The 12980-nt window shown below is 55.7% G+C and overlaps 1 protein-coding gene across 4 annotated transcripts in view; it reads right to left on the bottom strand.

Annotated features, from left to right (window-relative positions):
* GRM2 (glutamate metabotropic receptor 2) overlaps nucleotides 1–12577 on the bottom strand; it is a 156813-nt gene extending 144236 nt beyond the window's left edge. For 2 of the 4 annotated variants that reach the window (XM_058559817.1, XM_058559808.1), the window contains exons 1-5: nucleotides 10200–12576; nucleotides 6926–7763; nucleotides 5032–6107; nucleotides 2781–2961; nucleotides 1830–2536 (exon numbers count right to left, since the gene is read on the bottom strand). In XM_058559817.1, coding sequence (XP_058415800.1) covers nucleotides 2463–2536; nucleotides 2781–2961; nucleotides 5032–6107; nucleotides 6926–7763; nucleotides 10200–10649 — 2619 coding nt within the window. In that variant the 5' untranslated portion in view covers nucleotides 10650–12576 and the 3' untranslated portion in view covers nucleotides 1830–2462. Of the gene's footprint in view, nucleotides 1–1829; nucleotides 2537–2780; nucleotides 3875–5031; nucleotides 6108–6925; nucleotides 7764–10199 lie in introns of those variants that run through there. The other 2 variants (XM_058559836.1, XM_058559827.1) reach the window with 2 other exon arrangements.
* Nucleotides 12578–12980: the final 403 nt, after the last annotated feature.

The following is a 12980-nucleotide window of genomic DNA, read 5'->3' as shown; positions in this document are numbered from 1 at the left end:
TGGGGATGGCAAGGGAAGGACGATGCGGCCAGTGGAAGGAAAGGAATGTGGCTGACAGATGAGAGGACTGGCCCTTAGGAATTCTTCACCTACCTCCTGCCCTCTCCCCTGACCCCCAGACCTCTGGGTCCTTCCCCCTAGAGGGGTGGCAGGGATAGAAGGAGATTCTTCACTGAACACCCTTTGTTCCTTTTTAGCTGTGAACCATGTTAATTACTAGCTTTTAAAAATTATTATTATTATTACATTTTAAGGAAATTGTCCCTGAGCCATGCGAAGGAGGGCTGCTTTACAGGTGCAAGAGGATCAGAGCTCTGTCTTGGTCTGCCCAGGGGCTGGGAGGGTGGGTAAATGTTCCCTGGGTCCAGTTTGGCAGGAAGACCCAGAAAAGGTCACACTGGAAGCAGGGAACAGCATTGCAGGTTCCACGGGGTACAGTGCCCTGGTATCCAGCTACTGGGGGCTGCATCCAGGCCTGGGTCATTTGGGGCCAGGGATCTGGAACAGATACCTCAACAGGGTTGCCAAAATTAGCAAATGAAAATACAGGATGCCCAGTTAAATTTGAATGTCAGATAAATAACAAAAATATTTAGTATAAGTATGTCCCAAATATTGCATGGGACACACTTACACTAAAAAATTATTCATTGTTTATATGACATTCAAATTTAACTGGGCATTCTGTATTTTATTTGGCATCCCTACACCCCAAATACTGGCTGGAGAAGAAGAGCCATTCCTGCAATTTTCTTTTTCTAGTTTTCTGTTTTCCTTTTTTTTTTTTTTTTTTTGGTGAGGAAGATTGGCCCTGAGCTAACATCTGTTGCCAATCCTCCTCTTTTTGCTTGAGGAAGATTGTCCCTGAGGTAACATCTGTGTCAATCCTCCTCCACTTTGCATGTGTCAAGCCACGGCATGGCTTGACAAGCGGTGTATATGTCCGTGCCTGGGATCTGAACCTGCGAACCCCAGGCCGTTGAAGCAGAGCACACAAACCCAACCACTACACAATCGGGCAGGCCCCTGTTTCCATTTTTTTAATGTTAACCCAAATTTCCACAGACTCGCTGGTCCTGTAGATGCAAATGAGTTCACTTAAAAATAACAAATGTTCCCCGCCTGCCTGTCTCCCAACACAGGACCTTGTCCCTCTGAGATTCGGCAGTCTGGGGGCTCCCCAGAAGCTGCCAGGTTCTTATGCTCCTGTTTGGGTTCGGTGCCCACTGCCCCGCTAGGCCACGGGAGGGCAGTGGTAGCCCAGCTGAGCCAAGTGGCTGAGACTGTGTCTCTGCGCCCTCTGCTGGTGAGCTGCAGACGGCAAACGTAGAGGATGTTCAAGGAGCGCTCGGCTCCACCACCCAGCCATGGGCCAGAGCTCCTCCAGGGATTGGAGAAAGGCCGCATTCTCCCACCTCTCATCAGGCCAGACAGCAGATGGCCTGTTCAGCTGCCCAGCCTCTGCCCTTCCTGCTTCATCTCCTCCCTCCTCACGAGCTCTTTCTAGCTTTGTACATACCATGTAAACAGGCGATGTTCGGTCTGGTGCCTCCCCTTGGTTCCCTCTACACCAAACACTCAGCCTGGTTCTGTGCTGACCAAGGCTCCTCCAAGTGCCAGGCAAGCCGGCCGTGGAAAAGACTGCAGTTCCCAGGGGTCACAGTTAGCTGCCCCTCCTGCCCCATCACCCACACCTTCCAGGTCCCCCCTGGAATGCCAGATGAGCCTGCGTCCATTTAAACATCCTACCCTCGCCCCACTAGTGCCTTGGCCAGTCTGCAGTGGCTCTTTTTAAGAGACGATGGCTTATTCATTTTCTGTCTCCTCACCAGGCAGGGCTGGATCTGTCTTGGTGGCTGCCAGGTCCTAACAGCAGGCACAGGGCAGAGTCAACAAATACCGGCAAAATGAAGGTTAGGAGACTGTGGCGGGCATGAGGGGCCTCCCTGGGTCAAGGGCAAAGAATGACTTTTTTAATAAAGACAGTTTATTTACAGATAATACAAAATAAACCACAAGACAAACTACTACAGGGGGAGGAGCGGCCCCCACAGTAACCCCCCTCCCCATCCCACAATAACTTATATAAAAAATTAAAAAGGTCCTAGAAGGAGGGAGGGGCAAGGCTGGAAGCACCTTTGCTGATTGGAGGTTGGGGCCTGCAGTCCTCAGCCACCCTGTTCCAGGGCAGAGTAGACCCTGGCTTGCTCCTTTCCGAGTCCTGGGCCTGGCAAGGAGGGGACACGCTGCAAGGGCAGGTGGTGGCCATTGCAGAGGCTCCTGGGCCAAGGACGCTGACTTCTGACTCTGAAGGGTTGGAGTAAGTAGGTAGGTAAGTGGCTCTGGGGGCGGGCACGGGGTTGGTGTTATTGCAGTGCTCCAGCCAACTTCCTCCTGGCCCTGGATGTGGGTCTGCACCAGGTTCCAGGGAGCAACCGTGTCAAGGCAGGAGTGTGGGGTCCTCAAAGTGATGACGTTGTTGAGTCCACCACCTCGCGGCCATTGCAAACAGTGGGGACAAACTGGGAGCCAGACCCTACGGAAAGGAAACCAGAGGTTGGGGCCGACCCTGAGGTCCTCCATAGAGGGCAGGCAGCAGGGGAAGCAGGGCTGCCAAAGGAGGCTCCTCTCCACCCCACCCTCTTCTGTCCAGCTTCATCTAGGAGGCACTCTGCACCTAGCCAAGGAATCTTAGCAACCCAAGGAGTGGCCCCCAAGCTGGGGAGCTGAGGCAGGGAGAGGGAGCACAGGCGGAGAGGGGTGCTTAGTTGTATACTGACCTTGGCCAAGGCTGGAGCTGGCCCTGGCGGCAGCGCTGCCAAAGCGGCTGGTGGGCACACGGTGGCTAACCACATTCTTCTGTGGCTGGAAGAGGATGATGTGCAGCTTGGGTGCGAAGAGACAGCCAAGAACCACAGAGCCGCTGAGGCTGACTGACACACACATGGTGGTGGTCTGCACCTGCGATGGGTGAGGTCAAGGATGAGTCTGGCCCAAAGGCCTGGGCCCTGCCTCAGCACCCCCTGCCCGGGCTGCAGGGTAGGAAATGGGGTAAGCATCCAACACTGGGCCTTGGTCCATTTGCCAAGCCCCAAAGGATTTCTAGAAAAATTGGGCACAGTCCCAGCGTCAGCCCCAGTGGACCATCATTTCAGGGAGACCAAAGTTCCAGCTGTGGGGGTGAACATGCGTGGGTGCACGTATGCATGGGAGTGTGTGTGTGTGCAGGTGTGTGTGTATGTGGGCATGTGTGTGTGAAGAGGTGCAGGTATGGAGTACATACATATGAGTGAGTGTATATGTGTGTGGGTGTGTGTATGTAGGAGTGGTGAGTATGTGCAGGTGTGTGTGAGTGTAGATGCATGTGTATGGTTGTCTGTGTAAGTGGGAAGATCTGTATGTATACCAGGCATGCTTGTGTGTGCACATGTGTGAGCATGTGGGGGGTATGTGTGTATCTGCATGCATATATGTGTAAGCATGTGTGTGTGCACAGTGTGTGCGTGTGCACCTGGATGCATGTGTGGGTACTGTGTGTGTGTCTCAGCTGAGTCCATAGCTGCTTATTATTGGCATGCAAATGCAAATAATATGCAAATGCAGGCTGAATCAGAGCAGATTCCCTCCCCAGCCCTGGCCTCCACCACCAGGCAGGTGGCCCAGCAGGTGGAAGAGCCGCCAAGCCCAGCCGTCCTGGCCCCCAGCACTGTCCACCATACCTCTGTCCTGGGGGAAAGGGCCTCTGCAGGGGCTCTTGTCTCGATTTTCCTGCTCCTTTAATTGTTAAGATTGTCAGTTCAGACCCTGCTCTACACTCCCAAGCTGAGTGACATTAGGCAAACGATTGAACCTCCCTGAGTCTCCGTTTCTTCATCTGCAAAACGGGGAGAGCCACGGAGTTTACTCCAGAGTCATGAAGATTCACCAAGATGATCCTCTTATTGTTCAGAGCTCAGCTCATCCGTCACCTCCTCAGAGAGGCCTTCCCTGACCACCCCATCTGAAGCAGCCATTGCCCCTTGAAGCTGAGGAGACCCATTGAGACACTCAGTGCCAGGTGGAACTTTGCTTGGAAGCCACCAACTAGGGTACAGTTTTCACCTGCTTTAACCTTCTTCGACCCTACACCCCAGATCTCCTGCCCTTCTTCGCTCTATCTTTTCCTGCTTTCCCTGGTTTCATCTCTCAACCCCAGAGTTGCATGGCTCCAGTGGGCACCACACCACACTGCAGGGCTCTGCATCAGAGCATGGTACCCCCTGGAGCTGTGTGGCTCAACAGCTCTGCCATTCGCATTCCAGTTTTCCACCTTCACCTCTGCCTGCCTTTCCACCATTTATGCCTCCCCTCCTCAACATGGTAAGTCAATGCATACCCTCTGCTCCAATCAGCCTCCGTATTGGCTGCCCTCCCCCACCTCCTCTGCCCTACCTATTCAAACCTGCCTGTCCTGCAGAGCCCAGTTCAAGGACTCCTCTTCCAAGAAGCCCTCCCCGATTCTCTACATACACACACACCACCACCACCACCACACCACCACCACCACCACCACCACCACATACATGTCTCCCTCTTTTGCACTCTCGCTGGGGCCTTTTGTCAACTTAAACCAGTCAGCAGCATTTCTTGACTTAGCTCTTTGGTCAATCACCCTGCTAGCCCAGTAGCTCCCCAAGAGCAGAGACCAGGTTTCCCCTTCTGCAGCCAACCTCTCAGTGGAGCAGGGCAGAACCTCTGCTCATTTGGACGTATTTCGGCACCCCCATCTCCTCCCAGATTAGAGGATGACATCCAAGTCCTGAAATCTCTTCTCAGCTCTAACTCCTCTACCTCCCTGGGCATTTCCACAGGTCCCACTCAGCCTTCCCACCTTCCCCTGGGGTCTAGTCCCAACTGGGCCACCACAAGCTTTGTGCCCCTAGGTGAGCATTTAACTTGTTGCAGCCTCAGAGTTATCAGAAGATTAAATGAGATACCAGGAAACAGAAGGTCCAGTGTCCCACCCTCCAACTTCTGTAGCAGGTAGCTTACCCGGTAGTCACTGGAGGTGACATAGAAGATGGGCAGAAAGGCCAGCCAGATGATACAGGTGGTGTACATGGTGAAGCCGATGAACTTGGCCTCATTGAAGTTCTCAGGGCACTTGCGGGTCTTGAAGGCATAGAGCGTGCAGAGCGCGATGAGGAGCACGTTGTAAGCCAGTGAGCCCAGCATGCTTGCATCGCGATGGTTGCAGCGCAATGTCACCACCTCCCGCCGCTCAGGGGCTGTCTCCTTGCCTGTGCCTGGTGCCTCCACCACGAGCCAGGTGGCCACGATGAGCAGCTGGCCCGAGATAAGTGCCAGGCAGATGGCCACCTGTGAGGCGGGACTGATGAAGCGTGGCCGCTGGGCTCCCTCCCGGGCCCCACCAAAGATGCGCGCAATGCGGTTGGTCTTGGTGAGCAGGGCTGAGTAGCAGACGGAGAAGGCGGTACCCAAACCAAGGCGCCGTAAGGTACACACCACTGTGGATGGCTTGGCAATGAAGATGAAGGTCATGCAGTAGCAGAGGAAGACGCCACCCAACAGGATGTAGCAGAGCTCCCGGCCTGAGGCCTTGACCACTGGTGTGGCATTGTGTCGCACAAAGATGCCCAGCACAAAAAGGGTGGCCAGGGCACCTAGGCAGGCGATGGTGACAGGTCCCACAGCCCAGGCATCGCCCCAGCGGATGTACTCCTGGGGCAGCTCGAAGCAGCCAGTCAGGCTGGCGTTGGGCCAGTAGCCCAGGCCACAGTCAGCACAAGTGAACTCATCCAGCCGGTACTCGTAGGGCTGGCAGGGGATGCAGAGCCAGCAGCAGACCTCCCCCGGCTGCACGCTCTTCACCTCATTCTGGAGGCAGGGCTCACTGCAGCGAGAGGCAGGCAGGGGGCCAGCTGAAGGCGAGGCCCATGGGATGAGTCTAGTGTCCAGGGTCAGGCCTTCTGCCCAGTAGCCCACCTTCTGGTAGCGATAGTGCCCACTGCCTGCCCGCAGATAGGTGAAGATGTTGTAGCGGCCAATACCGTCACCAAAGCGGTCGAAGCGGACCTCACTGTGGGTGTCAGCTGGGCGGAAGGGGGCTGGGGTGGGGGAGGGAAGGAAGAGAGGGTAGGATTGGTGGGTCATCCTGCTGTGACCTCAACCTTCACCCTAACATGGAACACAAACCCAAGAACAGAGGCCACTCCTCATCCTTCCGATCCTCACCCAACACTAAAGCCAGCCTTATCCCCAACCATTTTCCTAAATTAGAGGCTACCACAAACCTCAACCCTAAATCCCAAGAGAACCCCAAGCTTAAATCCCAGGCATCTCCACAAACCTAAAGACCACACCATGTGCTTCCTGAAGCACAGTGATGATTCTGAGGCATTCATTTTTCTTAAAGCTGGAACTTTTATTACAATAACTTTTGGTTTGAAGAGACTGTGGCCACCTTGAGTGGAAAAACAAGATTAGAATAGAAATTTTCCCAGAAAATAGACTGTCATCCTGATGCTCACTCTCAACCCACCCTTATTCTGACTCTCACTGATGTTTTGCTGCCTGAGAACGGGCTTGAGGCCCCCTGGTCTTACTCCCTGCATAATAAAGAGGCATGAGAGGACAAGGCCCAGGCAGGAACCAGAGACCCTCAAAGCGCAGGACCAGGCCATAAGTCTACTCTCTGGAAGGGTCTCAGAAAGTAGAACCTCAGTCCTGGCTCTAGTTGAAGTCCTCTCTGCCTAGCCATCCTTGTCCTGGCTCTGATACCAGTCCTCTGGGTGAGTCCCTTACTTGCCATAGGCTATGTTTTCCTTGCTGTAGGTTATGTTAGCCAAGTAATGGAACCTGAAGGTCTGCTCCCTCTCACCCTCCAAAGGCCAGCAGCCTGGTGGACACTGGCCAGCACCATTACCATCGAACTTGACATTGAGCACGAAGTCCTTGTAGAGGCGGCGCCCGTTGACAGGCCGCATTGCGTCACAGAGGTGGGTGGTATTGGGGCAGAGGGCTTGGTGCATATTGTGCAGTGCATGGGCCATGGCATACACTGCATTGACCACAAACATGATCTTGGACTCTTGCTCAAAGGGCACGGCCCGCAGTGAGTGGGCTGCACAGTCTCGCCGTCGGAAGCTGCAGCGGAACCTCTGCTCCCAGAACTCACGGAACCAGGGGTTCCGGCTGTTGTTCCAGGGGTCCAGGCTCCGGAAGTAGGAGGCAAATTCACTGACGGGATAGGAGGCCAGCTCGATGGTGATGGCACCCTCAGCGGCCCCCTCACTGCCTGCCACCACACTCTCCAAGGCCCCCCAGCCATCACTGGCCACCCAGGTGAAGCTGGCGTTGAGGCGCTGGGTGGCAGCAAGGAGCTCACGGGCGTCCTCGGAACGGGTGAACAGGACGGCCACGCGGGCACTGGGCTTCTGAAGCAGGGCTCGCACCACACCCTCAAAAGCTGTGCGGCTCATGGCGCGGCCCACCTTCTCCGAGGTGGCCACACAGATGTTGCGGGCGCGGGCCTCTAGCTCAAAAGCTTCGATGCCTGTCTCACCATAGTCACCCTCGGACGCCACAGTGGACACATAGGTCCAGTTGAAGAAGCGGAGAATCTCGGCCATGGCCTTGGCTTGGAAGAAATCAGGGGGCACTGTGCGGGCAAAGTAGTCATAGCGGGACTTGTCACTCAGCTTGGCACTGGTGGAGGCATAGCTGATCTGTGGGATCTGAAATAGCCGCAGGAGGTTTGCCACCTAGGGGAGGGGTAGAGAGGACAAAGATCAGAGACCAAGTCAAATGCTAGAGACAGAAGTGTCCCCCACAGCTATCCGACCTTGGGATCCAATGTCCACATGGTCAGCCCTGAGGTCTCCCTCTCCCAAAAGACCTGTCTTGAGGTGTCTTCCCCTTAGGCACAGGGAGTTTTCTACCCCCTCCCAAGGGCTGGGAAAGAGAAGACCCAGGGCTGAGGCACCAGAGCCTGAGCCATACCTGAACTCTTCTGCTGTCCCCTTCAGGCATATGGCAGTAGCAAAAGGAGGGAGCCAAGAGAAGACCCAAGTCCTGGGGTGGAACGAGGTTGGCACTTGGCTGCACAGGGCAGAGGGAGACACTAGATGGCATCTGGGATGCTCAGGGCTCTCAAGCTCTCTACCTGTTTGGGGCAGGAAACCCTTTCCCACAGTCAATCCTGTGGGGTAATGGAAAAAGCTCCCCAAGAAGGAAGACTCAGATCTGAGGGCCCCCACAGCCCTGAGAGTCCAATGGTTGGTCTCCATTGGATGCCTGAGCCTGAAATAAACAAGGCTTCCTGCTTACCACTGGCTGTCTGGCAACCCTTCTCCCATCCTCGACCCAAGAGCAGGGTCCAGCCAAGGACCTGGTGGGATGGTGAGTAGGTGAGAGCAGGCCATGGTGCAGGTTCCACAGGAGGGAGCTAGGTCCTGTATTTGCAACTGGGACACAGGCTCTTAGGCTGACAGTCTCAATGCCCTCTCCTCCCATACTTTCCACCTCTGTCTGTGTCCCTGGGAAAGTTAGCAAACCCTTCCAGGCCTCAGTTTCTCATTCCTGCCTTAGAAGGCGGCTGAGAAGATAAAAATGATGATGCATGTGAGGCCACAGTGCCTGGCATATGGAAGATGATAGGAATTTGGGCAAGAGAGAAGAGGTAGGAATGAGGTGGAATCATTGACAGGTGCAGGATAAGAATTAAGGGCCAGGCCTTGTTTTGACCTAGACAAGGAAAAGGCAGACTGACGCTGAGGTGTGGGCCCTGCTATAGGAGGCAGGCAGCTTGGGGTGAGAGGGAGGTAGCTGGGCTCCTAGAGATGAATGTATGGGGCCCTGAAGAGAATTGTGCAGAGGGGCTTGCTGGGAGAGCACCCCAGAGGCCCCTAAAGACATCATCAGGTGGGAGGCTTCCCACCCATCCCCGCCCCCAGCCAGGGCTGCAGATGTGGGTGCAGGCACAGCCACACCTGTCCAAGCCACTACTGGCCACCTCCAGAAGCTGGGACTAGCAGGACCGATAATTCACTCCCTACAGTAGGGGGATGAGCAGGCCTCCCCCACTCCAGGCCAGAAGCTGCCTCCATGGTTCAGATTCCTGCTTCATTTCTCCTGAACAGACATTTCAGGTCAGAGGTCCTCAGTCAGCCTCCTAAAGGAAGCTGAGGCCCCAGTCAAGGCCCTCCTGGCAACCCCCAACTCCAATCCCAGTTCTGGACTCATCTTCTAGCAGCCTATGATGGGCACCAGGCAGGTAAGGGTCCAGGTTAAGAGGTGGGACCCAGTCAGGGAGAAGGAGGATCCTACCTGGGCTAAAGCAGCTAGGCGTGCCCAAGGACATCAGCTGGGCCAGTACCCTCTGCTGACCCCTTGTGGGAAAGCAGGAGGAGGGGGGCCTTGTTCCCTCACCTTCTCACCCCTTCAAATCTTGCAGACCCTGGAGACCCTCCCACTCGCATTCTGCTTCTCTTCCTCCTGGGCCCCCAACCCCTGTTTCTCTTCTCTGGGATGCTCCTGGCTCCTATCTTCCACTCCTTTCAAATCCATGGATAGATGATCTGACAGATCTGGAGGCCCTTGGCTGAGAGCTCTAGGTTCACGTCTCCACTTTGCAGGTAGATGACTTGACTTATGGCCTCCATCTCTCCAAGTCTGTTTCCTCATCTATAAAATGGGTTAATAATAATAGCTGCTAACATTGATTATGCCCTTATAACTTGTGAGGCCCCTGATATATGCTTTGCATGTATTACCTCATTAAATTTTAACCACAACCCTACGAGTGGCAAGCGTTAAAGTCCTTTTTTTAAGGAGGAAACTGAGGCACAGAAGAGAGAAATAACGCCCAGAGTCACACGGTAAGTGAGGGAGCCAGGATTCAAACCTGGAGTTCTGACTCAAGAGGCCTGGCTATTAAGCTTCTCAGAACTGTTTAACATCAGGTATGTGTGTCTGTGTGTCTGTGTGTTGGAAGTGGAATGTTTTCCTTGCACGCTCTCTACAAATCGACCCTCATTATGTGACAGGGGCACTTTCTTAGTCTTCTGTAAAAAGCTAGTCAAAGGAAGCTTCCAGTTCTCTTCCAATGCATGGCATCCCAGAGCCCCCGCTCAGCAGGAATTCTAGGTCTCCACCTCCAGCCTCCCTCCACAGCCCCCATTTGGGCAGCTCCCATGTACCTGGATGGAGACGTCACTGTAGGAGCCGCCAATGACACCAGTGATGGCAGTGGGGGCATCACCATGGGTGGCATAAGAGCCATCAGGGCAGATGTGGCGTGAACCATCAGCGCCGCGGCTGAGCGAGGCACGCACGAAGTCAAGTGCCTGCTCCAGGGCGTGTGTGTCCTTGGAGCAGCTGTCGAGTATGTGCGCACCCAGGCGCACACCTGGCAGCAGGCGGGGGTCGCGGTTGATGCGGTCCAGTGCAAAAAGCATGGCCTCCAGGCGCTGGATGCCGCGATGCTCATTGACAGGACCACATTCCTCTGCCGAGGCCCCCTTCTGGTGTACCGGGAACAGCCCACCCAGCACCAGGTCCCCATCCAGGGTCAGCACCTTCTTGGCCGGGCCCTCAGCCACAGCGCCCCACAGCAGCAGCAGTGCCAGGAGTGCAAGCAGTGATCCCATGGCCCCAAAGGGGATGGATGGGTTCAGCAGGCCTGGGCCTCCAGGAGATGAGATAGAAGCAGCAAAGGCAAAGAGAGGAGGAAACAGGGACCAGGAAAGGAAGACAGGAAGAGAGATGAGAAGGGACCCAGCTCCTGCAGAGAGAGACAGACAGACAAACAGATAGGGAGAAGAGGAATTAAGAGTGGCTACCACTTCTGACTCTGCCTCCCCCAAACCCTTTTCCCAGGGACTCAGGAACCAGGGAGAGGTGGTGTCACTATCTAGGCTGAGAAGCTCCTAAGACACCCCCTTGGCCTGTCTCTCAGTCCTGCCCTGATCTGGGTCTGGAGATGGGCCCTGTGCCCATCCCAAACTCAGCAGAGAGAAAGGGAGGCAGAAAGTAGAGGCCCAGACAGAAGACAGGAGACCCCAGCCAACACCTTTCCCACTGTGAATCAGAGCATCCAAGAACCTGCATAAACCCCCCAGAATCCCAAGGTCAACAGCGTTGCAGCAGAGGCCAGGTCAGAATTATAATCTTGGGGGTCCAGTCTCCATCTTGAGCCTTGGATTTCCAGAAAGGGGCCATCGCTGGCTTAGAACCCACCAGGGAAGAGGGAAGGAAGAGTCTCTAAAGGGTAGTCTCCAACCCCTAGGGAGACTGGAGTCCAAGTGAGCACCTAAGGGTCCCAGCCTCTGGTTCTTAAAAAGACATCCCCACAGATCCCTGACTGAAGAAGTAAAAGAGACTCTAGGCCCTGGGAGTTAGACAGCAAGGTGGAGAGGCTGGCCCCAGGGAGGGACACCGAAGCGGCCATAGGTCCTAAGTCAACAGGGAAAGTAGATGTGAGTGTATGTGTGTCAGGGGTTGGGGTCAGTTCATCTGGTCAAAATCTCAAACAATGCTCAAGGTGAGACTTTTGGACACCTTAGCTCTACATACAATGCTATTTGAGACTTTTGGCCTCTGTTTTCTCTTCAGCTCAGAACCAAGCAGAGAAAGTCACCATCTCCAATCTCCTCATCCTCAGCTTCAGAGCCCTGTCCACCCTGTCCCTGGCCCTCAGAGACCTCTCCCTCCCTCTTCCACTCTGCACCCCATCATTTGTACCCAGCTGCCCTCCCAGAAACCCACACAGGCTCTCACAATCATGCAGACTTGAGAAGGCTAGGAGAGAAAAACTGAGCCTGAAGAAGGGCAGCAACTGGTTCAAGGATCCCATGTCCTGGCCACAGAGACTGGGGTTCTTCACTTTGTCCCCTCAGCTCCTCAGAGTTAATCTCCCACTGGGGCCAGGGCAAGAGAACTGGGATCCTGTGGGTACTCTGAAAGAAGCAGCTCAATCAGGCAAACAGGAGACAGAGGCAAGCATGAAGACCAACACAGATGGGAACAGGGACCCAGATGGGGGCTGAGGCCCCAAATGGTCAAGACCACGAGCCTCCCAAAGGCGCGGCCAGGACCAAAGCTCGGACAGGCACAGAACCTGAGAGGCAAGCAGCAGGGGAGCCTGGGCCACAAAATCCAGGCAGGTAGAGATTGAGCCCGAGAGGCTGAGACAGAGACAGAGACACAGACAGAAAAACGGACCAAAGGACGGAGGGGCAGGAGGAACCAGGGAGCGCGATGCAGGGCGTGCGTTCTCTGGGGAAGAAAGGCTGGACTCCTGGGGTTGTCTTCCCTCTTCCCGGAGCTACTGGCGAGCGCTGTCTGGACGCCCCGGCCCGTCCTGGCCCGGGCGCCCCAGAACTCGAGGGACCGTGGGACTCCGGGACGTGGGGTCAGGATCGATAAGGTCGGCGGCGGCCGCGGCACCATGGGCTTACCCTACCTGGCGAGCCCGGTTCTGGCTCGGAGAGAAACGGAGAGGAGCGGGGGCGCGCGGTTTCAGCTCCCGCTTGCTCAGCGGCTCTGCGCTCTCTGCCCGCCCGCTCGCCCCGCCGCTTTCAATCCCGGCCCGCCCCGCCCTCGGCCCCGGCCCGCCCCCAGCCCCTCCTCCGTTCCTCCTCACTCCCGATCTTCCCCTCCCAACTGGGCCTCCGCCTCCCTCCAGACTCCTCCACCACTCCTCGCCCTGCGCCTCCGGCTCCTGTTCTTCGCAAGACCACGGACCTGGAGCTGTCCGCCGCGTGGTGCTGAATCCTCGGGCGCTCCACCTCGCGGTCTGACTGCGTTCCAGAGCGGCCGCTGGCACGGGGCACAGGGCTGGGAAGGTCACTGAGCCCCAGGAGGTGCGCACAGTGCTACGGATTCCCATCTGCGAGCGTGGAGGGGCTGGCCCTAGAGTTGCAGGGTGCCATTGGGAGGTAGTTAAGGGGGCACGTGGGAGATAGGTGGACCGCTTCGCA

The sequence above is a fragment of the Diceros bicornis genome, chromosome 2 (genome assembly GCF_020826845.1).
Source record: "Diceros bicornis minor isolate mBicDic1 chromosome 2, mDicBic1.mat.cur, whole genome shotgun sequence".
Classification (NCBI taxonomy): Eukaryota; Metazoa; Chordata; class Mammalia; order Perissodactyla; family Rhinocerotidae; genus Diceros; species Diceros bicornis.
Note: the sequence above shows the minus strand (reverse complement) of the source record. Positions and strands in the feature narration are given on the sequence as shown.